This window comes from Neodiprion lecontei, chromosome 6 (genome assembly GCF_021901455.1).
Source record: "Neodiprion lecontei isolate iyNeoLeco1 chromosome 6, iyNeoLeco1.1, whole genome shotgun sequence".
Taxonomy (NCBI): domain Eukaryota; kingdom Metazoa; phylum Arthropoda; class Insecta; order Hymenoptera; family Diprionidae; genus Neodiprion; species Neodiprion lecontei.
The window spans coordinates 18921490-18947515 of NC_060265.1; the positions used below are offsets into that span (position 1 = coordinate 18921490).

Below are 26026 nucleotides of genomic sequence, written 5' to 3' on the forward strand. Positions count from 1 at the left end.
CAAATACACCCGCAATTCAACGATAGCAAAAAAAAAAAAAGTACAACGCATACTGGCCTCGAAAATTATCCTTTTATAAACACTGCCCGCGCGTTACACGAATTTTCTTGTGATTCCTCCGCTTGAAGAACACACGCAAAAAAAGAAAAAATTGAAAATGAAACGAAAATCGATTCGTTTGGATTCGATAAAAAATTAAATAAATAAGGCTACGAAGAACCAAGAAAATGGAACCGATTACTGATGGGCGACAATGCTTGTGTAAAAAATATCGCCGGTCGTTAAAGAGGCCCGCAGCCATGCCTTGGCTCGCCAGAGTGTTTCAGGTATGTTGTACTCGGGGTATAGCAGAGAGGTAGGTGTCACAGCTCACCTGTTGCCTCGGCGCTTGGGATCTGTCGGCCAGTCTTTAGTTAGAATCTCGTTGGTGCGGTTCGCGTTCAAGTTCCGGCCAGGTGTGCGTCCGCATAATATAACTCGTTACCCGTTAAAAAAAAAAAAAAACTCGCAATTTTTTTTACCACTTCCCGATCCGCGCAGTCCCGCGACGCAGGATCCGTTATTTTTGGCGACGGTTTTTGAGTTCCAGAGTTTTCCAGCAGTGCAACCGAGGGAACCGTTTCTGATTTTGGAGGCTTCTTTATTTTTTTTATTTTTTTATTTAAGGTAATTTTTCGTTTTTTTTTTTGGTTTTTTTAACTTCCTTACCGCGTCCTCCGGTGCTCCCTTATCCTTCGTTGAGTGTGTGCGAAAAGGAGGAGATCCTGAAACTTCGGCTTCGTTTCGAGCAGCGAAACAACGACGAGGATCAGAGCCTGCGGCGTCGTTACAGGGCGTGCGAATATTTCTTTTCCCCCTGTAGCCTGAGCCACGGTAACGGATTCTTGATTCTTGCATACATACACGAGCGTACGCAATTTAGAGGATAAGAAACATGCCGGAAACGCGTCGTTGTTTCATTGTATAAAAAATAATCGACCTCGCAAAATAGGTGGGCACGCTTTAGGCCTAGCACGATTTTCGATCCGATATCATATTGGAGAAAGACACGGGAGAGATTGAAAAAGGACGTTGGATACAAGAGGTATTTATAAAGTAGCGACTCCCACGGTTTCGAACCGCAGTAGCGTAGGTGGCGTTGCTAATGTGGAATCGGTCAGTTGCACCGATGCATTCAATTTCCACTTCCTTGTGCGTTATGCGATTCAATATGGTGGGGGAAAAATACGGCGTGTCGCAGGTTTTGTACAATGTGTCGAATAAGCGGTGAAATTTGTTCGAGGCTTGTAAAAAATACATTGCAATCAAAGGAAGAAGAGAAAGAAATTCGATTTTGAAAAACTTGGCGATTATCTTGGATATCGATCGTAGCTAATATTTTTCTCAATGAATATTCGTTTTAGAAACAAAAGTAGTCAGGAATCGGGACAAGAATCTCATAGATTTTATTGCTGCGACAAATTTTTAAGGCTATTATAAAAAAATAATACGTGTCGAACCTGGAATTAGAGATGTGTTGCTAAATTTCGTTAAACGAGTTTTTAAATTAATTATTACGTATATAACGAACCGTTTATAAAATTCAAGAAATCACTGACGCTTACTTTGGAAACCATAAAAAAAAAAAGATCTGCACTATCAGATAGATTAGATATACAGCTGAGTAGGAAGTCAATATTTTCATTAAAAATTATAGAACGCTGTCGCGCTTGTCACTTTGAAAAGACGCGATGGTGCGAAACGTGCGAAAACTTTCATCAATAATGTTTGGAAATAAAAATATTCCACCGAAAGTATCGGTGATTTTGATTTATAATTAAATGGCAAGAAACACGGTTTTGTTCTCCGCAATTCATCTTCAGAGATAAGAAACGATCGAGTCAAGTACAACCATTGCTCATGTGCACGTGTTTTGCTTTTCATTACAGAGCTTCAGCTTCGGAAAATAATAATAATAAAGAATTTGAATACGCAAGAAATTCGAATCTCGCGTGAAGTAATCACTCTTTGAGTACATTTGGGGGATAAATATTTGTGAGTAAACTGGTCAAACTGGGTATTACACACGCATGTATATTTAGCTACCAAATGTGTATAACGGAATTCACGTTCAGCTGGATTATATTAACCAGCTGTGTCTGGAATTCAGAATAAATTTGTAAAGACGAATATTCAAGTCACCTTTCGGTCTACCTGCAAATTAATACCCAACATTGTGTGAAACGAACAAGTTTTATCAAAGAGAAGCAGAAGCATGCCGCTAGGTATTTAAAGAGATAATATTGCATAAGATTGAGTAATCTCTAAAGCTGATAATTAATCAAGGCTATCTTTTTCCCTAGGATAGATTAGATATCGTTATACGTCGCATACTGTTGTATCTATCGGCATATGACGATGTATATTCATATCCTAGAATGTCCCGTTTATAATTAGTTTACCAGGCGCGATTCACCGAGCCGGTATAATCACACGCGTCTTGAATTATAATTTTTTAATTTAGACGCACGGCTAATCGTGATTCCTAATCGTGCGTTTCCTCTTCACCTGTACGTCAATGAGGAAGGAATGCCGGTTCAGTAGCGTATCAAAATTCACCACTCGACCATATCCCACCTCTGCAGAATTGTATGCGAAATAAAATATTTCTACAATAACGATTATATTAATTACTAATCATCTCTGCATAAATTATTTGCCATCGTATTTTATTCTCAATTATAATTCGCAAAATGTCGTCAGCGAGTACTCCATTTGCTTGGTTTATTAAAATTGGGCTAATTGTATAAGTATCAGTTATATGCAGACTTAAATTGGCTAAGTGTTACACGGGTCGTTTCTGGCACTCCTGGTTTTTTTGTGCAAAAGCCTTCCCTAAAGTCTGAATGTTGAAATTTTTTTTTTAACAAATCCGATAACGAGCTATTCCAATTTACGTGCAAAATTTCCAAAAAGTAAATGGTCTTTTGAAGAAATTTCTCTTCCTGGCGGAGAGTTAATAAGTTTTTGCATGGAAAATTAATCCATGGCAGTGAAAAACATCAGAAAACCTGCCATAGATCGGTAGAAAATTAAGAAAAATATCCTCTTTTTATCCTAGATTAATGTTCCATCCAAAAACTGATTAAATCTCCACCAGAAAGAGAATTATCTTGAAAAAACCATTCAACTTTCAAACTTTGCCAGAAATTCCGGGTTAGCCCGCGTTCAGTTCAAACGACTCGTGATTTGATTGCGACTATTATATGTACATATATGTATACAAAACAGGCGCCTAACATATGTACGTGCCAAATCAGCGGTTTAATTATAAGTAATGTGTCAACTTTTGCAATTAAACTGGCCTTGCAATAAAAGTTGGCCATTATAACTGTGCAGAGGATACTATATATGACATATACATATATTTTATGATTGCAATTGAACGAGTGCCTTTTTCTTTCATTTAGTCTTTTTTTTTTTTTTTTTTTTTTATACGGTAATGCTGACGGAATACGGAATAATTAATGACAAGAAAATGTAAGAGAGAAAAGGCGAGAAAAGAACTGAACTCGCGAGGTCTTCTTCTTCTTACTCTTTTTCTTTTTTGAAGAACTTATTATACGCGCATAAGCATGCAGGATGGAGATTAAATCCGACAAAGCTAGCCTCGCGACGACGAGACAATATTGCGTAGAGTTTACGTATATTATAACCTGTTGTAAGTCCGAAGTTTACTATACAAGGCTTTAGAAGAACGGATAGGTATAATCGTTGTACCGCGGTCGGGTTGTACAAGATTTTGCAATCGACGGCCTAGATTGGGGAACATTGGCAAACGTCGCACGGCTAGATAAAGAATATAATTCCGTCCGCTGCGGTCTAATGATGCATCTTTTGGAATGTTTGACTTTACGCAGTTAAAAATTAACGCAACAGACTGTGGAAAATACCTCGAAGGCGTACGGATTTACGATAAGATCGATGTTGGAAATAAAAAAATGTAATTAGAATATCGTGCGTATCATACGTTAATGCGAAAACAAAAAACAAGATTTACTGTACCAAAATTGACCTAAAATTTTTTTTTAATATACTACTTGATATATTTTTAAAGAGTACAACGTGTGGTTTTTTTCGCCTCGTTATAGCTTCGGTCAAGAATAATTTAATAACCTGCGACGATCATTTTTCATTTTATTTTATTTTTTTTGGCGTGAGGCAGCAAAAAATGCATAAAGACAAAATGAATTCGAAGAACAATCATAAAAATTATATATTACGTGACGTGTTTAGTGGAATTAATTCATTCGCACAAAAGTGGTCACAGAAATGAAGTATCTCGGCAAGAAAAATTTTAAAAAACATATTCATGCCGAAAGACTTTTTTCCGCGGCTAATTTCTACCGCGAAATGTCGGAGTATAAAAGTTTCTCGTGTAAAAAAGCGGTAATAAGCTGTAGAAAAGATGAAAAAAATTTACACATGAAAAGAGGAGGAGAAGAATAGAGAGAGGAGGAAATAAGAAGAAAGAGAAAACTTCGGGATACACTTGTCACCGTTAAAACAGTCGTTATTTACATGAAAATTCGATCGAGATTATAACCTTCTATGCGTAGGCGGGACGCTTTGCATGTGGTACGAAATTTCTATCTAACACACAATTGGGACCACGTGCTTGGCAGACATTGCACCAGCATAGCATCGCCAGCAGACACAATCTACCGACCTTGAAAACAAGTCGTATTGTAAGTACACTATAGTACAAGAGGAGGCTGTAGAATGAACCGAGAGGAATTCACGCCGCGCTGTGAGGGGCTTTCCTGGCATAATGTATATACTATATAGCTATATATTTCCTCGTCAAAATTTGTTTGGGAGTCAAATCGGACGTCAACATTTTTTAAACGCAGCAATTCCGATCGACAGATCCAATCACGGAGAGCAATGCGAATCGTAACGCTAAGAAACGTAAAAAATCCCGGGGAAGGTCGGAAACTGATGATTTTCTTGAGGATAGTCATATCTTGTACTTTGGTTTTGACTGTACAGAATTTAAAGATGTTTTATTTTCACCTGAGTAGAAAAAAAAGTTACCTAAATATGTAAGATAATTAAGTATACGATATAATATGGCGTATGAAAATTAATTTTTGGAGCGTGGGTCGTGTCGAAGTCGTACCACGTGTGGATGATGATTAAACATGCGGTGGGTGTTTTTTTTTTTTAACGTAAATGGCGAAATTTAATGACACTTTTACAACAGTGTTTATCAACGTTGCGCAACTCGTCGATATTATTTACTTATCAATTATAGTTGGCGTTATTTTATGGAATACGTGTGTAAAGTAAATATAACATTACCATTGCAGACGAGGATAAGTAGCTGAGAGATTATATCGCAAAAAAAGATCGTTGAAACTGATTGTGAGCGATGATTTGGGTGCGTCTGATCAAACACAAATAAAATGAAACACAAAAAAAAAAAAAAAATGCATATAATTTGATTTCTGCATGCTACCTTTATTTTAAAAATTTGTGATCTTGTTTTATGCACAATTGAACGAATGGACTATACCGACAAATTTATTCCGATTCTTTTTTGATTCTCTTGGTCAATGTTACAAGTTTTATTCAATATCTTTTACTTGCACGATGAAAAGAAGACAATCAACCGTTTCGAATTGTAAAGAAGTCTGTTGCAAAGCGGTAATTTGATTATCGAAACTCGTAACTCAGGAAGAATATTTGAATTAGCAGAGTTTAATTTTTTCACATCAATTCAGCACAGAGTGAAATACGTGACAAATGAAAATATTTCTTTTGATTAAATATGATTCGACATGTAATATTTCTTCCCACCATACGGCATCTTTTCAGACTCTGGATAAACAATCGTGTGAAAAATGAAAATGTGAAATACACGTGAGAAAACGAAATGCGGAAAATAATTTTTCAAAACGGAGCCACACTATCTGCAGTCTATGTGCCGCAAGAAAGACCTTATTTCGATACTCACTGTTGTTTTAACCCGATAACGATATTGCGTTGTTAAAAAAACGAGAATACTCTTTCAAATGAATTCCAAGCATACATTCGAACGAACGATTCGTTTTGCATTGCCTTAAAAAATCGCTTTTACTTTGACAGCTCCTGGCTATGAGACGCGATGTTGCACGAGTAGAATTTTATGCCGGTATACTTTTACTTTCATACTGTGTGGGTAAAAGAAAATGGCAAAGCGTAGTTCGCGTAATCCACACTGATGTGACTTTGATTCAAAATAACTCCCTCAAAAACGATCATTTACATTTTCTTCTCTCATTTTAAGACACAGAATCTTTGCCGCTTCTTAAGTATCCTTAAACCCTGCGATTATCCTGGAAAACGAAAGATTGCACTTTGAGTCCTGGAGTATTTTGATTTATCTTGGAAAAGTTGACATAATATATTTTTGATTGAAAACTGCTCAAGGTTTAGCAGTCTAGAATATAAATTTTTTGATTCAACGTCTAACCAGCTTGAGCTATCCTTAAAAATTCATAAGAAAACGAAATTAAAGCCCGAAAATTTTTCAACAAATTATCCCGGAAACTCCTGCAATAAATGTTGAAATCTAAATTCTTGATTGCAGTAGAAATCCTGAAGATATAAATCGTCTCTCCATACTCTCGCATAATTGTGTACTTACATCCGAACGCGCAATAGTTTGTTCTTAATTTTGTTTACTTTAAACATTATTCTACCTGCAAGAGGATCGACGAGTGTTAAAGAAGAAAGTTTAGATTGCGTTACAGCAATGCTGTAATCTGTGATGAGCTGTGAAATGAAAGCTGCAGAATGGGGAGATCGCTTCTCGTACCCGGAGGGCAATTAAGGGGAGGTCGAAGCTGTTGGGGAAAAAATTTAGAAAAGAAAAAAAAAGAATAATAATAATAACAATAATAGTATAAAAATGGTATCAAACACGTGGGCTAGAATATGCACTTAAAAATATACGAAATATCATCCACTATAGTCTATTCTTTTCATTATTTTTCGCTTTGTCAATTTTTTTCTTTTCGCCGTTTGTTTCCATGACAATTTGCGAACGTCTCAACTTGGCTCACGTTGTGCGGTAGGTGAAATGAGCAGCCCCGTATCTACGCTTCGGAACGAATATGGTAACATTCTGACCAGGTCAATGCGTACCACTTTTATATTTCAACCGGTTGACTTACTTTCTGATTCATTCCGCGAGAGTCAATCCCCGCGCCTTTTTTAAATCTTATTACACACGCATGCCTCGCACACATTCTGGCTTACGGATGATTCTGCGTTGCCTCTTCGATGTTACAACTATTAGACGCTCAAGTTTCCGTAATAGAGTACCAAACTTGGAATGTATAATTCGATTTATGAAATACCTCGATAGTGTGATTTTACGATCAGGTTTTACGCGATAAAATAAACTGATTTATTTCAAAGTCATTTTACGTATGAATGCTGTTTAAACTTCTCTTTGTGCGAAAAACCATTTTCTTATCCCGTTGACTTTTCCTGATGGTGTTAATTACACTTTCGCAAAGTTTAACACAAAACTGTAAGAAAAAGATATCCGAAATTATCGATGCGTCCAATTCTCGAGCGGTGAGCGAATACAGTTACTCGATGAAACTTTTTCAAACTTTCTTCTGCCCGTTACTATCAGAGGTTCTTTTTCTCTGTTTTCATTTCTTCTCGCCTCGATTTTTTTATCGAAAAATGAATAGCTCGTTGACAGTTATACTTAAGTTTTGATCAAACGAATGAATTCCGGAGCCAAAGGCAAGCGAAATCTTGCACTATTATATCAACCCTTTTATTACTCTCCACAGAAACGTCGAACCTACATGTTAGAAAAGAAAGAGTCTCCATTCTCATTTACTGATCACACCGTTGATTTTATTTACATACGTCAAAAGTATTTCAAAAAGAGCGCTATTCATAAGTTACAAATAGTCAATAAGGACTTTCGCACAATTTGGATCACAGGAACGTGGCATAAATTAACAGTGAAAATTATTGCAGTTCAAGCGAGACGTGCGAATTTAAGCGGTGACGAACGTTGAGCAATCTCACGCTGCTTTGCTGCAAGATTGCACGCAGAACCGATGGGATTGCAAAGATAAGCGCATTTCGCGTTGCGCGTCTTACGGGTAGCGCAATTCCGTAATCCCTGTATTTTTCGCATTTCAGGCTGCAGGTGCTGCGTGCTTCTTACCTTCTCATCTCGCGTCCGCACGTTTAGGAACGAGAGCGCAATGATACGCGAGAAAAAACTTTGAGGCTCTACAATGCGAGTGAACGGGGATGAGGACGCAGATAACGTTTATCAAGAAATGGGTGAGTCTTGTATCTTCATTTGCGAAAAGCTTTAAACACCGAGTTTCTCTCCACGTTTTTCATAAATTATAAACCACAATGGTGCGGGGTCGAAATTCCGAATTTGAAAAGTTGCGAAAGCGACAAATTCCGATGTTTTTGATCGTGAAATTTGAGTAGAGAAATCAAATTCTTGTGAAACTTCAATGTTTCGAATGGTCCGAAACCCGACGATGAAAGTTTCGAAAGTGCGAAAATTAAAGCATGAAAAAATCTGAAACTCGTTGAGTAAGCCACACTGCGTGAGTATATTTTAATTTTTGGAATCTTACTCTGTCGAAACTTTATTTTTCAGAATTCAGCTCTATCGAAACTTTGCTTTATCGTCACTTGGATTTTTGGAATCTTGCTTTCGGAACTTTGAGCCGTCGGCTTTCCGACCATTCGAAACTTTGTTGTTTCGTAAAAGTTTGATTTCTTTACTTCAAGTATCGCCACCAAATAATTCGGAATCAGATGCTTTGAGAACTTTTCAAATTCGGAACTTCAACCCCGCCACAATTTCACAATTTCTTCAACTAAATTTTCGTTCAAAATTATTTAGAAATATATTCTCTGTCCACAAAACATAATATACTTTTCTCCAAAGTTGGAGACCACAGGAATAAATTTAAGTTCTCCATAAACGAGTAACTTTAATTTTTACAGTCAGTGTAGAAAATCGGAATTTTTCGGAAAGCAATCTGTCATTTATTCCTCGAATTTGTCGAAGGGAACTAGTACGCACGCATTTTTGCGGTGATTACAGCTTCTCATTCCTTCGGCGACGGCTAGACCTTGTTCTATCAGTTTTATTCGTCGATAGGTATGTTACGAGTATCAAGTAGCTGTATGGGTATACCTGACTACATGGTGACGATTATGTAAGCCATTCAAGGCAGCACGATGACGTTACGAAGGTGTGCCAAGCTCATCCTGTTCTTTCATTAATATTGATTGCCGTTTACACTGTACATATTCACTGACCGATTCCCGTCTTCGATATATATATATATATATATAAAATTTTGATGCCGTCACTCTAGTAACAAAAATACATTTGAAATATTTAACTCATTGGGTCGTAGCAATATATAAATGCCTGCGGAGATGTACGAATTTTCTTGAATTCAACTGCAATCCATGATTAAAACAATAAAAACAGATAATAAAAAAAGATAAGATGACAGTGCAGGCACAATGTTTCTTGACACGTATTTTTCAATGCAAAATACGGAATACCTTTCGAGGCAATAATTTAAATCGAGTGAAAAAACTACTCGCTGCAGTACTTGTTCTTTTTCTTTTAATCAATTGCGTTCGAATCGAAAAATTGATACAACATTTTTTGTCGAATGGATTATTCTTCGATGTATAAACGATTTAAACAGGAAATATAGCAAAAACCAATTTACATCACTTTCTATTTCATGAATATTATTATGTAAAACATATTCGTTATAATAATGATACTACAAAAGTAACATCGTATTAAATATAGAAATGTGAAAATTTGAAAACAAAATCTACCAAATCTCAAGTGTACAAAATACCGTAGACATCGAGCGACGAACGTGTTTTTCACTCTTTTAAAAATTAGAAAACAACAGTTCGAAAATGACGGTTGGAAATTTTTGATCCCCGATTATTCATGTAGTCTGAACAATACATTAACACGTAAACGAAATTTTGTTTTCTTCTAAAGAAAACTCAGTGATTACATTTAATTCATGTGCTGATGAAGAATTTAAGAAATTGATAACTTTGTGACGCTAAAATTGTTTTGTTGCATAACCAAGTTCTTGAGAAAAATACACCATTCACTCGCGTCGCACAAAAATTTTTTGCCAATAAAAAGTCTAAGAAAAGTTTTCAACTGCAACTTCAACCCAATCACAATAAGTGGATAATAATTTGTTGAAAAGTCAAAAAATGTCAGTCACCATTGTGCGGAGATAAATTCTTGAAATTCAGCAAAACAAAGTCTTTGGAATGAACAGCTGCAGGATTTTTGCGGAAGAGTGAAAAATATGAAATCGAAACGGGAGATACGTCAAATATTGTTATTCACACGTCTAGAGATATTTTTCACAGTTTCAGTGATTCTATGCATATTTTTCACACATGCAATTACGCGGAAAGTAACCGACTGCAGGTGGATATTGCAGAATTGCGTTAATTAGTTATGGAACATTGGCTTTATTGATATAATTGGACGATACGCGGCATGCGCCGTTCAAGAATGACAATAATTATTGACCGACGCCCATATCGTTGGAATTATAAGCGATGACGCCCACCGTTTCGACGAGACGCGCGGTTTGGTTCTAAAAATACAATCTTGATAGCCTTATTCGTAGTGTTTAATAATAATCGTTACAACCGAATGTGCGAATGTTGAATGTTAATTATTCTCAGGACGAGAGGCTTATTGTTGCACCTGTGAGAAAAACGGAGTGCCAAAAGCAACTAAATCTTATCATCGGTATATAATGAAACTGTTAAAAAGTTGGCAAATAAATTTCATTAAATTTAAATAAACATGTCGATATTTCTTTGAATTTTTTTAACCTAATACAAATTCGCGAGTATAAAAAAAGGAAATTTTCTTGTAGGTTAAGGCACTGGAAATAAAATTTAACCGCCTGTTTAGCACTCTATTTTGCCACCTGACGTAAAATAATCTTACGAAATTTATCGAACCAGTCTTTTTGTTAGGAAAAAAGTGGATTTTACACTTCCTCTGCAAGTACAAACTACGTACGTACGTGTACCTTTTTTAAGTATCCGCCGGAAAGAATCGGTCGCGTTGCGTTGCGATGAAAAATTCGATTCGAAATGCTTCTAGGTGGCCGAGAGGCACGGGGTGAGAAGAGGGTCATGTTTCTCACCGTCACTGGAGAACTAGAATGCGTTACGCAACACTCCTTTCGATCTTTAATCTTTAGCCTTTACGCCAGTCTCCTCGGCGTATCACGTATATGGAGCATTCTGCGCCAACTCGTCTCAATCTCCAACCCTGGCCATTTCGGATAAAAATATAGAGGGGTTAAAACATAAAAGTAGAGGGTTAAAGTGAATGGACAATTCAATTGCCGCTATTTGTTATATAGAATTATTCTCACATTGCGAGGAAAGTCACTAATTTTGAAAGAAAAAACTCAATTTCTGAAATGTCATGTTCCAAACATCTCAAATTCGTCTAAAAAGTGTTTCTTTAATCAGATAAACGCATTTTGAGTGAATATTTTCATTTTAAAATCAACGGGTTAATTAATTAATATTTTCTCTCGATCGATGCCATAAAAATTTCTCGACTTCGTTCCTAGATTATAACCTTAATTTTGGAGTAATTTTCAAAAATTTCATTCATTTTATCGATTTTGAGAAAGTTCACTCAGGAAACAATTAATACTCCTTATTGTTGAAAGAAATTATCGATATACGGCGTTTTTTTCACGTACGTAACTACATCCGATTTCTTTCCTCTTTTTTCACGACCGACGTTTGATTAAATTTTCATACGTCAAATTAATTTCATCCGCTGATCCCCTCGACAATGACCAGGCACATGGATGACCTGGATTGAACACGATCCCAAAATTGAGCAATTAATTATTTGGGTGGAAAATATATGAGAATTGTCGTAAATATTACATCTCCAGATTTGATATACGCTCCTATATCATGGATATAAAATTATATAGGCATATATGAAATCTTTCTCTCTGCTTTTTACATTACGCACTTTATGTTCGCCCGAGAAAAACTCCGTTTCAAGTTGCTTATTATACCGATAAGACCGCACCGTTAACTGGGTATATTTACGTACATAAATAAATGCGCAGCGTCAAGTCATGCGAAACAATTTAACGATATGTATTATACATACGAGTATATATATGTAATATTGTAATATGTATGAATAGCGAACGCGAAGAGCTGAACCTGGATAAGAGTTTTTTGAAAAAATCGCGCTTCTTGAAGAAATTCTTTGCGTCACGTGAAAAAAAAAAAAAAAAATTATTCAAAGTTAAAAATCCCGTCAGGATAAATTTACCAACATCTTTATAATAAACAATAGTTTTACGCAGAAAAATTTCATGAAACATCGTTCATAGAGTTTTTCTCTCTCTACAATATCACTGATAAAATGCATCTCCGGGAAAGTAAACAAAATGTCATACAATAGTTGCGTTAATGCTTCTTTCCCACTTATCATTATAGAATTGTTATGTCAAATTTTCACAGTAATATTCTCCATTATTCACAGATCCGAATTGTTTCACGCTGTTTGAACACGTCCAAAAACAAACATCAAACAATGAACTGTTTACTACAATTATCGTATCTAACGACATTTGTTTTTGTAAATTCGTTTCAATTGCATAATTCACCTTGTTTTATGGGCTCGTGCACGGCGTAGACAATTATCTGTACCGGTGTAACTAAGAATAATCACAACAGGCATTCATTGTTACGCTGCAGTATAACAAATGCAGCGTTATAGGACGAACATTGTGCATAGGCTGTGTGACGGACAATAGAGGCGAGTTTAGAGATAGAGCAGATGTTCGAAACGATTTTGTTACAAGGTGTGCGAGCAGCTTGTCAAGCTAAATTTTCATCTAGATGACAGATTATCTAGAATCTATTGATCGCGTGCGAGCAGCTGGTGTTTCGTTCTGACAGTAGCAATAGGACGGTCATAGTGAAAACATGTGGGCTAAATGATACAGCCGTAACAGACATTTGTCGTCTTTATTTTGTACGTAAATATTAGTTTTTCGTGCAGGAAGAAAACTGATAAAGTAATTACGAAAACCGAGACAGATAACGCCAACTTTCGCAACGTCGTTTTAACGGCTCGGCGTTCGTGTGATTCGGTAATAATTTTTTTTTTTTTTTTCTGCTACACTGCTGTACAAATTTTTCTTAATAAATTTGTAAAAAAATAAAAATAAAATAAAACAAACAGCTTTGACGTCATAATTTAGACAAGCAGAAAAAATTAGTCAACGATTGTGATATGAATTGGGATTTTTTTAAATGTATTCGAGGGAAATCGTACACATTTAGCTGAGTTATCGAAACTGAAAATATATGCAGAATAACTTGTAAAAATTCAGAAAACAGAAAAATATATCATAATTAAACTTTAGCGTGATAATTTTTCAATTGCATCAACAGTTCTTTTAATCACACAAATTTCAATCTTTCCAGAGAGAGATTTGTTTGCGAATTAAAGAGAGTAAAGTACATTAATATTAGATTGAGGAATCAGGTCGAGATAATATGTGTTTCTTTCTCGTTAAACGCTGAGACGTTACGCGTAATATAACCCGTGAACGTATACATAGTATCGATGTGCGTTATGTAACGACAATGTGTTAATACCCACATTGCACATGTGACATGTCGGTATATCCCGGCACAAGCCGCGTCGATCGCATAGTCAATTCGATCGGTGAACGCAGTAAAAGTTGGCGTTGCGTTGCGCACGGAAATGAAGAATTAAAACGAAATTTGACTCTACGTATTGTCTGTACAGAAAAGTGGGCTTGAATTTGGTTTAAATAATAATCTATTGCGGAACGAGGTGAAAGAGAGAGAGAAAAAAAAAGATAAAAACACAGAGTGTCGAAATAAATGTAATAAAAAAAAGCTACGGTGTACAATTTTTACACCGTTGATAAATTGAAAAAATAATGATTGAATAAATCGTCCAACGAACTAAAATTTGGCTGATTATTGGCGTGAGAAATAAACGAGTGAAAATAATGTTACGGATAAATACCGTGGAAATTCCAAAGACAAGATGAGATGAATGAAATTTAATTAATTTTCAAAAATCTTCTGTGCCACAAGAAATGAGCAAAAGTACCGACTGCAGACGAGTGAAAAAACATGCTTACTGTTTAAACGGCTAATGAAAAATATATAATACCGTGTGAGTTAAACGCTGCAGCGAGGGCAGCTGATCAAACACGAGGGAATACGAACGATTCTTATTCATCATTGTAGTAAACATGGCTGCAGATGATGATAACGAGTCCGTAAGACGAGGAAGATCGCGCGGGGCGTTGTGTCGTAATAATACACGTATTTTTTCATCCTCATTGTTATTTTTATTTATTTCAATCAATTCAATTGAATAATAAATTGGGGAAAAGGGGGAGATCGCAGAAGGGAGTCACAATCGCGATGTCAACGCCGGACACGATGGACACTATAGACGAGGCTGAGCAGGCATGGCGTGAGTACCGAAATTGCATACGTATGTATGTATATGCACGTTTGATCGCTGGTTCTTCGTTGCGGATACGCATTTTTATTTTTATTTATTTATTTATTTTTTTTTTCATTCGACGAACGGAAGAGGAGTTGAAAAAAAAAATAAAAATACCTCGTTGAACGATTATTACAACGCGCGTATTTGGCTGAAAATTTTTTTCCTACTATTTCTATTTCTTCGCCAAGTTTTCTCGTGCGTGTCGATTTCTTTTCATCAACTATTATGTGGGCGTAGCGTATGTAAGCAGGGAGAAATTTTGTGGCTTCGTTGTGTGTGGACTGTTTTACAAAAGCGAACGGAACAGCGGGCAAAGTTACGAGGCGATCGTTATCTCGCACGCGAAAGAATCGTTTTTTAAATATGTGTATATGGATATTCCGTATGCGTAGAGTTCTTTTGAGAATTATTCTACCATTGTTATATTTCACGAAGGTACCGAAGGTGAACGGTCCCCCTCTGGTAAATGAAAACGTAACCGCTAGTCCATTTCTATGAAATTTCTAACCGAATGAAACGAGGGGGAATTTATAAGTTGGAGGTAAAAATCAATTCGTCAATTTAATCCAACGCGTTGCCTATTTTTTATTAATTTTTTTTTTATTTTGATACTATTATTTTTAACGCAATTAAAAATTTCAGCCTGTTTGAGAGGGTGCCCTGGTAGATTTCAACGTTGTCGTATGTATTACCAAATATCGAAATCCCAGTATCTCAAACGCGAATAAGGGCTCAACAGCCCTATTCTATGCCCAATTCTGATCAAGAAGACTCCAACACATTTTCTTTCGGCAGAGAAGTAAAGAAATGGCATGAATTCTGCGAATTTACTATTGCGATTGCGGAAAATCCCTGCCACATCTTTATTTCTACGTATACGTTTATTTTATAAAATAAAAATTCATTGGCTTGTTTTTATTCTGAATTGTGTACAGAGTTAGGGTGTTAAACCTTTTTCGCGCTTCAGATACGTGGAATTCGATATTTGAAGATATATAACTTAAGCGGTCGCGAAAAATTTAGGGAACAACGGCTGTCCTATCATAGCGTTGTTTACTGCCATTCACATTCGGCCTTACAATTAGATACAATGGATCGTGAAAACAATTCCATCTGCGATTTCCCACGAAGCTGAAGATGACGATGCTGATAAGAAACGTTCGGGAATCGTAAGAATAACGGGGGCTACGGACGTTACACTGAGAAACCGATTAATTGTTATGCTGAGGGTTTTTTTATTGTCGTTTTTACTCCTTCTTTCCGACCGTATACTGCCTATGTTCCAATGTTTTTTGTTCCCTGTTATTCTGCTGTTGACCGTTTTTTCCGGTTAACATAATCCGAGGCAGTAACATGCCTTCGACGATTTACCCGGAATGTAGATAAATAAATTCAGCTCGAGTATAACGTCGAATTCTTGTCAATTCGTACGGTTCACTTCGTTTCATTCCTTCGATTGAGAAGGTCTTTGACATTCCAACAATGAGCGAATGCTTGTGAAAATGAGGAATAAATTCACAAAGCTCTGGTCGAACTTGATCAAAGAGCATTGATTTAATGCTTACCGATAGCCAATTACGTCGATTAAAATTGTCGAGTTTCGTAGGATGGAGAGAAAAATGGGTTTTCAATAGGTGAAAAGCTCTCATTGAGCTTTGTCGAAGCATCGCAGAATTGCTGTATAAGCTGTATAAATCCAAAGCTTGTAATTTTCGATAAAATTGGAGGGTCAAAGTTGTTTTAAAATACCGTCACTCTTCGGACAACCGACCGAGTGACATTAATTATCCGTAATATTTGACATTTCCACAGACGAGATGCTAGAATGTGAGACTGGCTCGCTGATAGGCAGAGTGGCTGATCTCGAAAGACAATCGCTGGCACAACGCGACGAGATCGTATGTCTAAGGGCAACATTGGCGGATGCTTTACGAAGAATCGCCCAACTCGAGGGTAGAGAGAGAAGAGAAGATGACAGAATCGAGCGAAGGCTGGAACGCGGCTTGTCGTCGCCGATTAGAAACGGTCACGTGCCGCAAAGAAGTGAGTCCACCATTGTACGATACGTTCTGTTTTCTACTTATCTGAGAATTTTGAAACCTGCGAAAGCTTGAAAGCTTCACTTCCCGATAAGTGATAACGACGAACGAAAGAGGGAACGTACGTTATACGGAGAATATTTACTTCCAGATAGCCAGGCTACCGGCTCTCAGAAAGATCTTCGGCTAAGGCAATCTAGTGTCGCATCCTACAGGCATTCGAGTGGCTCCAGTCAGGATGTTAGGGACGCTGCTGCTAGTCCTCGAAGACCAGTTAGCTATACCCCTCCGTCGCAGCTCCCTCAAAGGTAAAATTAAATCCCGATCTCCTTAAGGACTGATCACAATCACAATTTGGGCAGGGAGGAAAAACCGTTTCAACGATCGTCAGCAACGTTGTTTACACGGACATCTAATTTGTATCCGCTATGGAGACAGATATTTCCAAAATAATGTTCAGCCAATATCTGGAAATCGCTATTGAGAACAAAGTGACATTTAAAATATTTGAATCAGATTAAAAACACTAGAGCTTAACGGTGTGATTTTAAACCCTTTCACCGAATCGTTGTTACCTCGTCTTACTTGAATTTGCTCTGAATCATTACTATTATGTGTATAGTGGGCGTGGTTTTTTTTTCTGTTTAGTTCTGTTCACCTTTATTGGCGGAAATGGCCAACTTTTGACGAACAGTGAAAATTTCATTTTCATTAACGTTAATAAAGTTGTCGAAAATATTTCGGTTCGTTTCATGAGCCGTTATTAGCGTAACGGTGCATTTTTCAGTCACCCCTTGTCAAAGTTTCTTCGGCAAAATTTGGAAATGAATTCTTCAGACGATCTCTTTGCTCGCCGGAGTGAACCGAGGTTACTTAATTAAGCAGTCTTCGAATTCTTTCTTGCAAGCTATTTTCACATTCAATGTTATTACTTCTATCCTGCGTTATATATTTTGGCGCAAGGCAAGTTGATCCTCAATATGGGTGCACTCGGAGAAATTTTTGAATTCCGTTTACCGCTCAGTCCTTAACTATTTTCATTTTTTAACACAATCAAAAAATCTAGTTCTTGGTACAAAATGAAAATTGGTTTTCTAGCTGTTACCGGAAACTCTAGTATCCGTTGCTATTCTTTCTCATTACGATCATTGTTACTATATTTTCTTGCAACTGTTGCGAAAATTTAATGCTTGTGCGACGATAAATTGACGTTAAAGCCTTGTTTAACTAAAAAAGTAGAGCAAACCTCACAAACTGATTTTGCGTTGCAATAACCGAAAAAGGATCGACGATAGCGCAAAATGGTTAGGCGTACCTCGTTTTTCGTAACTCCAACAATATTCAAACAGTTTTTTTTAACGGTACCTGTTTTACTCAATTTCTCTAGTTACTGTAACAAATGAAATTTTTCCCAGTGTGGCGTCTCTGACACAATCTTTGAGATAAATCTTAGCAAGAAGGAAGCCGGAGTTCCTTTCCATTTCGTAAAAATTCAACATATTTCGTAGTCGTCCATAATCACGAGGACGAAATGATCCCGATAAAAGAAAAATAAGAAAGAAAGAAAAATGAAAGCACCGACTGCCACCGATGAGAATCCTTATTCTAAATTTTTGAAGCTTCATTTCGGTCCGAGGCTTTGCTTTTCGCCAAAACGTCGTATCACAAAATTAAAAAAAAATCTGCCTTATACCATTTCGTTTATGTTTCTTCTATTGCAGAAGATCTGTACATTATCAGTCAACGGGTTCGCTCCACTCGGACAGTCCAAGCAGTAGCAGCGTTTCACCTGTGCCTTCGCCAAGTCCGAGAGCGACGCCGTTGCCTGTTGCAAGGTTAGCAGATTGCGGATATAATTTCGCTCGTCTTGCTCGTTGGATTTCCAAGTGCAGTGCCTTGCGCGTTCGATGTTAAATATTTGTGTAATAATATCTACGATGCAAGAACAAGTTTCGATTCGATATTCGAAATTACACGTATCTAATGCTAACAGAAGCACGCATATTACATTTCTGTTGCTCAATGTTGCGTCGTAGCTTGTTTCCAACTACATATACTGAAATGGGAATTTGTGAAACGTGTGTTCTGGTAGACAAAAAATAAAAATAGGAAAGATAATAATCGTGAGACAGAGAGTGAAGAAGTTCAGAATTCTAATCATTCGACTCGATCAACTCCGATCATTGAAACTTGATTTAATGGTTCACAAGTTTTTGCTCGTACACTATTTTTACCAGATCACAAGTTCGGTAAATCCCTGATCATCATACAGCATGAATAGTAAGAAATATGTGTATTTGAAGATCACCAACGACAAAAACAAACGGACCGCCACAGAGTAGCCTTCGACGTGCTAAAAGGTGGTCTTCGACAGGGGATTTTACGCATTCGCCACAATCGCCGGCCGGGGTCGCGGCGCAACTCGGTGGTTCCAGGTAACTTAGTGAACACAGTAACAAGTGGAAAAAATGTATACATAACATAAGAGAAGAGTGCTTGTCCTAGAACACGGTTTAACCTGCAGCTTAACCTTTTTGTTGTTATTTTACTTGACGTTGGGTTTGTGAGTTTTTTTTTTTTTTTTTTTTTTTTTTTATCTACGTGTGTTACTGCTCTTCTCAAACGTACACACATAGAAAATGCAGTATATGTACATAAGCGTGTACATTGAAAGCATACTTATTGCCTTTCAAATAAGTAACAACATTTTTTGAAGGATCCTCAATGTCGGTTTACGAACTTTGAGCTGCGCGTTGTTATTATAATGGCAGCTAATTCTTTTCCAGTAAAAATATACGGTGAAAGTGCGATTGTGATTAGCATCTTAATATGTACGTGTTATACTTTCGCTCCCTGAGGTACCCAAAAATTTTCTGTAATCTTGTAAAAATATCAAGATCGCTGATACGGTGTCAAGAAAGAAATAGTTTTTGATACAAGCACCAAAATTATTCAAATCAAGCATGGTGTTTCTAATATGGTGTTTTTCTGACCTTCTTCAAAGAATAGAACGTGGTTAAAAAAACAATAAAATTAATTGCTTCGTATCAAAGACGTTACAGCGTATCTCCGAAGTTCGATGAAACACCCGAGCGATGACCGAATTACAAAAGATGTTGTCACTTATAGTTTGTACGATTCACGCTTGCTAAATATGTAACAGATAAGTATAATTAAAGGTATTTGAAGCAAAACTACTCACCCATTTTGCTGTGTTTTTTTTTAGTACTTGTTGTTTGGTGCACCGCATGGTTTTTGTTCGCATTTTGATCTTATAGATTATCAACATCGACCAAGTCACTATTCAATCTCTTCAAGCCTTCCGTGTTGAGCAACGTCAAACATGGGTAATGTCTGAAAATAATAAACTATATTAGTTATAGACCTGTAACAATTCTACCTATTAAAATTCTCCAAAAATCGCCACATTACTTTTCCGATACATTTTTTCGTCATAATTATACAATCTTCAAAGACAATCTTATTTCTAAACGTATAAAAAAGAGGTTCAAAGATGATAACAAGATAAATTATTGTAAACATCAGTCAGCCCTTGTTACACTTAAATTTCTACTAAAATCTGAAGAATTCTACGCAAGTTCGATTACGCCTGAGATTAAATTTTCCCTCGAAACTTGAAATGAAAACAATGAAAAAGATGTACTGAACATTCGACCATCAATGTCACCAGAGGTGATTTTCATTTATTTTAAACCGGCGGTAAACGACCTGATAAAAAAGAGCGTGTGACGTAATATCGCGGTTCGGCATATCAAGCTGTATCTCGTTTAAACCAAGGTATGTATACTGTGCTCAACGTGAGTCACTCGACGCAGTATACATACCTCCTCTTAGCAGGAGTTGTGGGCAGGAAGGGAAAGTTTTACAGTCAGCAACGAACAGTATCCAGCAGCGGTTGTGTTGTTTCGCAGTTCGAGAGGTTTTAACGAAATTTATATGTTACAATTTATACAATAACGCATTTCTGCGCCCCAAGTATTACAGAATCGCGTACTTCTTTGGAATCAAAGAGAGATATATTATCGCTTGGTTTTTCTATTAACGCAATGCTAGATGTAAATATATAAAAACTAGATACATGTGTGATTTAACTGTCTGCATCTGTGTGTATAAGTAACATTGTTGTTTAGGTAATACAATAGTCACATGTCTTCGAAGTGTAAAAATGCAAACTAGTCTCGATTCACTGCACTATAATCACGCATAATATTGGTTTTGTGAATAGTTGCTGCTTGTTCGATAGTTTCAAGCATAGCGTGAGTGGTGAGGTTTTTTTACAGTGGCAGGTTTTTTCCACAACGAGTGAAAAATGGCGTGAAAATTATTGGATATAATCGATCTTGCAACTTGTATAAACTAATTCGTTTCAAACCCTGATATTCTCTTCCACCGGGCTTGTTCATACCCGTCGGTATAACTGCAATCATTCGATCCGTGAATTGTAGCACGAGAGGCATGCAGTACAATGAGGACGAAGGAACGATCACGATGCATCTACGCGGGAGGCCGATACTCCTGTTTCCTCCAACGCCGTTCATGGAGTCCTACGACTTGCACAAGGTCTCCACGCCACCCCAAAGCAAGCTAAAATTGGACTGGGTTTACGGTTATAGAGGAAAGGACTGCAGGAGCAACTTGCACCTGTTGCCGACCGGTGAAATCGTCTATTTCGTAGCGGCGGTCGTGGTCTTGTACAACCCTGAGGAACACAGCCAAAGGCACTACATCGGTCACACCGACGATGTCAAATGGTAACGTGAATTCACTGGACTTGTACATAGTGACATTTCACTGGTATCGATTTTGTCTTACACGATGACCCGACGTGCTTATCCGGAAAAGGAACCTTGTACGTCGCTTTAGTCAAGGGTACACGAATTTCATGCTCGTGTTTCAAACTCTTTGTGCGATGGCACGTTCGTTCAATTGAATTTTTCTCCATTCTAGCATAGCGATACACCCGAACAAGTTGTTAATAGCGACTGGCCAAGTGGCGGGAACTGACAGAAGAGATGCCCTTGTAAGTAAATTATAATAATTCGTCAATTTGGAAAACTTTGAAGAAGGAATTGTCATGTTTAATACTCCGATGAATTTTGTTTTATCCCGGGTCTTCACAGCCGCATATCAGGATATGGAACTCTGTGAGCTTGACGACGAATCATATCATTGGTACAGGAGAATTTGACGGGGCCATTTGCTGCCTGTCATTTTCAAAAGCAGACGGCGGTAATTTGCTATGCGCTATCGATGAGACGTCGGATCACAACATATCGATTTGGGACTGGCAGAAGGGTGATCGCGGCATGAAACTGACGGAGACAAAGGTACGCGTGACGACGAATTTGTCGACATTATTCCAGATGCGGTGCTGACCTGGTTGATTGTAATTACAGTGTTCCGTTGACACGGTAGTTTGCGCCGAATGGCATCCGTTGGAGCGAAATCAAATAGTGACCTGCGGCAAGAGCCACATTTCGTTCTGGTCCCTCGACAACGGGGGTATGCTCTACAAGAGGATGGGGGTGTTTGAGAATCGGGACAAGCCTAAATACGTTACCTGTGTGGCCTTTAATCAAAATGGCGATGTTCTGACCGGAGATAGTAACGGAAACATCATCGTGTGGGCGAGAGGTAATTACTTTGGCCTTCGCTCTTGCCTAACGTGCCCAACGATCCACCTCGAACCGCTCCGAGCTGTGTAATTTAATTATGTCGCGTATCTTTCTTTCGACATCGTTACCTTCGATAACCAAAAATTTCGTTTTCAGGAACAAACACCATTTCTAGGCTGGTGAGAAATCTACACGACGGATCTATATTCTCGATGTGCGTATTAAAAGACGGAACCGTTGTCACCGGAGGTGGAAAAGACGGGAGGATATTGCATTACGACGCGTCTTTGAGTCTGACCGGAGAAGAGGCTCAGGTGAGCTGGAGGATACTTTTAAACTATTCCATGCAGGCTCCGCAAGGGTGTAACTAACGAATGGAAATCCTTGTAACTGATCGATGAATTCTAGATCGAAGGCCACTTTGGTGGGATAAGAACAGTTTCGGAAGGACGTGGGTCTCAATTGCTGGTTGGCACCACACGCAACTGCATCTTGGTTGGCGATTTGGAAATGGGTTTCAATCCAGCGGTCTTGGGACACACGGATGAGGTTTGGGGACTGGCTGCTCATCCCACCTTGCCACAATTTGCGACCGCCGGTCATGACCGGCTATTACAAATGTGGGACAGTCTGAGCCACTCCGTTGTGTGGAGCAAGGACATCGGGGTACGTGACTTATCAGTATTTCGACAATTGTGCAAATATTTTCCCAAACGGAACTCCAACTTGCAGTTCTTTAAATGTTCATTTCTTGTAGCACAGCATGGATCCAATCTAATCACACAAGTTATCAACTACTCGTAGATAACACTTCGCACCTAATTAGTTGTCCTGATCCTGATAAAATAACGTACCCTAAAGTGGTTAGGACTAATCATTACCGTATCTGCGGTTATTAAACACCGCACAATTTTGCTTATCAGAGTTTTCGTGACGGAGAAAACATTTTTAATAAAAAATACTATGATTTTTATCCAGGAACAAGCACAGAGCGTGTGTTTCTCGCCAGACGGTACGGTGATGATCGTTGGTTGCACTTCTGGTAAATGTCTCGCAATCGATAGCGAAACAAGAGAATTATATACTCATCATTCCGACGGTTCTGAACCATTGCAAGTAAGGAAATACTTTCGAAGTTTATTAAATAATTAACGAACATACAATGGGAATAAAAATTCACGAGCTTTTTTTAAACACCTAAAATATATTGAATGCGTTATGATTATAATTCACGACAATTTACGATCGACGGAGAGTATAAGACGGGATTTTAAACCTCGGCAAAAGTAATTGCAAGTTTTCTACTCTTAGGTTGTGAGATTTTCGCCCGATGGATCGTCACTCGCGATCGGATCTAGAGACAACAGCATTTACATATATCAAGTGAACGATGACGCCACAAAGTACAGCCGCGTTGGAAGATGCATGGTGAGTTTTACAATTAATACACGAGTAAATGTAATTCATATAATTTTCAATCGTGTACATACATAGGTATATATGTGTATAAAAATAGACCGAATCGGAAAGTGATTTACTTTTCGGTCAACTGTGAATGCATCTAACACTTGGCGAAACATACTTTGAATTTCAAGCAAAAGAGGACTCGAGGAATTACAGTAAGAGCGATGGTTCAGTACTAAGCAATTCATAGAGGGATCCAGTTTTCGATTGCTATTTGAAACTGATTATTCCGGTCAAAATTTGAAGCAAAGAAGAGCTGAAGAAAAAAAATTCAACCATTTATCTTATTCCCAAAATCGGAAATACCAGTTACAACTACCAATCAATTATTACACCCAAAAAAATCGCTTCCACCGCAGTGAAATCACTAATTTGTAGCGATAGACGGCACAATTATGAGACAGTAGCAATTGTTCACATCGCAATTCAAGTTTGAACACCATCTCGTAACATCAATTTGCTACCTTCAATTACAGGGACACTCGAGTTTCATCACCCATCTCGATTGGTCGGTTGATAGTCAGTACTTGAGGAGTAACAGCGGGGATTACGAGTTGTTGTACTGTGAGTATGAAAATCAAACGACGTGACCGTGAATCGATTGTTTGTTTAATGGGCGGTCGATTGCCAAGCTAACGCAAATATCAACAATTATCAGGGAATCCGGGTATTTGTCGGCAAATACCAAAATCGTCGGTGTTACGAGACGTCGATTGGGCGACGCACAGCTGCATCATTAGCTTCGAAACGATCGGCGTTTGGCCGGAAAGTGCGGACGGTACCGATATCAACAACTGCGCAAGAAGCGGGGATGGAAAATTGCTGGCAACCGGAGACGACTTTGGAAAAGTGAAACTTTTCTCTTATCCGGCCTGCCAACCAAAGGTGAGCAAATTTTCCTGACACTTTAACGTTAGAATCATGTCGCGATTTTGTTTCACGCAGGCATTATGTGGGTGTAAAATTACAGATCGATCAAAAGGCGACGATTGTATGGAAGAAATAATGGTAATGATTTTTATCGATTTGCTTTCAGTCTTTGTTCCACGTTTATGCCGGCCACTCGAGTCACGTGACAAACGTTTCATTTCTGCAAGATGACACGAGACTGGTTTCAACCGGTGGTAATGACACCAGCGTTTTGCAATGGATCGTGTCCTAATCGTCGTATCTTCGTAGTAATCGGTAGAGCGAAGATCAATTCTTTGAGCAATCTGAGCTCAGACGATGAAGCAGAAAGAAAGAGCAAAAAAAGAAGCAAAGGGCATCGGATTATTTAAGCTTAACAATGATGTGTACCTATAGCTCGTAAAAGTGGTTTTATATAGCGGCACGTGTCAAATTAGGCTATTGCCCGTTATACCTTTGTATAAGCACGTTTGGTATTTAGGAAATCATTTCAATTTCAGCTAGGCTAGATCGAATAAAAATGAATGACTAAAAGGTGTAGATATTATTCATGGATACACGGTCTGTTTCAATTTTACGCTACACGAACTCTGAAACATTTGCACGCTGAATATATTAATTTTTCTAAATGTTTTTTTAACACTATAACTACTGCAATGTTTTCAGATAGAATACACGAATCATTTTGTACATCTGAAGCCTTTTCTTGACGCATATTATATGATTAAAAAAAAAAAAAAAAAAAAGAAACAAAACAAGCAAAGTTACTAATTACATGTAATAATTCTGTATCGAAATGCCGTCCGATAAAAAATAGCGTGATTTGTGAATGAACGACACTTTGCTATTATCATATTATACATATTAACAATAATATAGTTATTATAACAAAGGTTCTACGTTACGATAAGCCTGACTGATGTCACCAATTACCTAAGCAAAAGTCGTACGAATTCAATTTTCGAACACGAATATATTTCAAAGCAAGATATCAATGATTTCAATATTTAACGGATATTAGATACGGCCGGTGTTTTAAGCCGGTACGTTTTTCTTTCTTTTTTTAAACAGAGAACAATTCTCTTTAGTTTTTGTGAATAACGGACACTGCATTGTCCGAAGGAAAAATTTTATTTTTTTACTATAAGAAGATGTTCGATGAAATACGAAATTGAAACCACAATGACGATTGATCAACTCAAATAATTATGCAAAACGTTGCGACGAATGAAAGTTCTTGTTGCGAAGAGGCCTTAAAAAGAGTAGGTAAATGCATATGTATATAGACGTAGGATGCTATCAAACTTGTTGTATTTTGGTATAAA

The 26026-nt window shown here is 37.6% G+C and overlaps 1 protein-coding gene across 5 annotated transcripts; it reads left to right on the plus strand.

Moving 5' to 3' along the window:
• The first annotated feature begins 738 nt into the window (after positions 1-738).
• On the plus strand, positions 739-25517 carry LOC107219152 (echinoderm microtubule-associated protein-like 2). 5 transcript variants are annotated; one of them, XM_015657271.2, is made up of 19 exons: positions 739-873; positions 8197-8343; positions 16466-16696; positions 16844-17000; positions 18414-18527; positions 18996-19127; positions 19971-20039; positions 21159-21464; positions 21661-21733; positions 21834-22040; positions 22110-22347; positions 22485-22642; positions 22737-22994; positions 23307-23444; positions 23640-23756; positions 23924-23947; positions 24269-24356; positions 24451-24677; positions 24829-25517. In XM_015657271.2, exons 2-19 carry the CDS (start codon positions 8295-8297, stop codon positions 24952-24954), a joined length of 2712 nt encoding a protein of 903 aa, XP_015512757.1. In that variant the 5' UTR covers positions 739-873; positions 8197-8294; the 3' UTR covers positions 24955-25517. The 5 variants fall into 5 exon arrangements, with proteins under 5 accessions (XP_015512757.1, XP_015512741.1, XP_015512785.1 ...); XM_015657255.2 differs by lacking the exon at positions 739-873 and adding an exon at positions 14535-14617; XM_015657299.2 differs by lacking the exons at positions 739-873; positions 8197-8343; positions 19971-20039 and adding an exon at positions 13060-14617.
• Positions 25518-26026: the final 509 nt, after the last annotated feature.

Excerpts from the sequence above, each read along its gene's own strand:
- LOC107219152 (XM_015657255.2), top strand. The coding sequence starts at position 14,566 with ATGTCAACGCCGGACACGATGGACACTATAGACGAGGCTGAGCAGGCA. Across the intron at positions 22,995-23,306 it reads TGTGGAGCAAGGACATCGGG|GAACAAGCACAGAGCGTGTG; the intron begins GTACGTGACTTA and ends ATTTTTATCCAG. Across the intron at positions 24,678-24,828 it reads ATCCGGCCTGCCAACCAAAG|TCTTTGTTCCACGTTTATGC; the intron begins GTGAGCAAATTT and ends ATTTGCTTTCAG.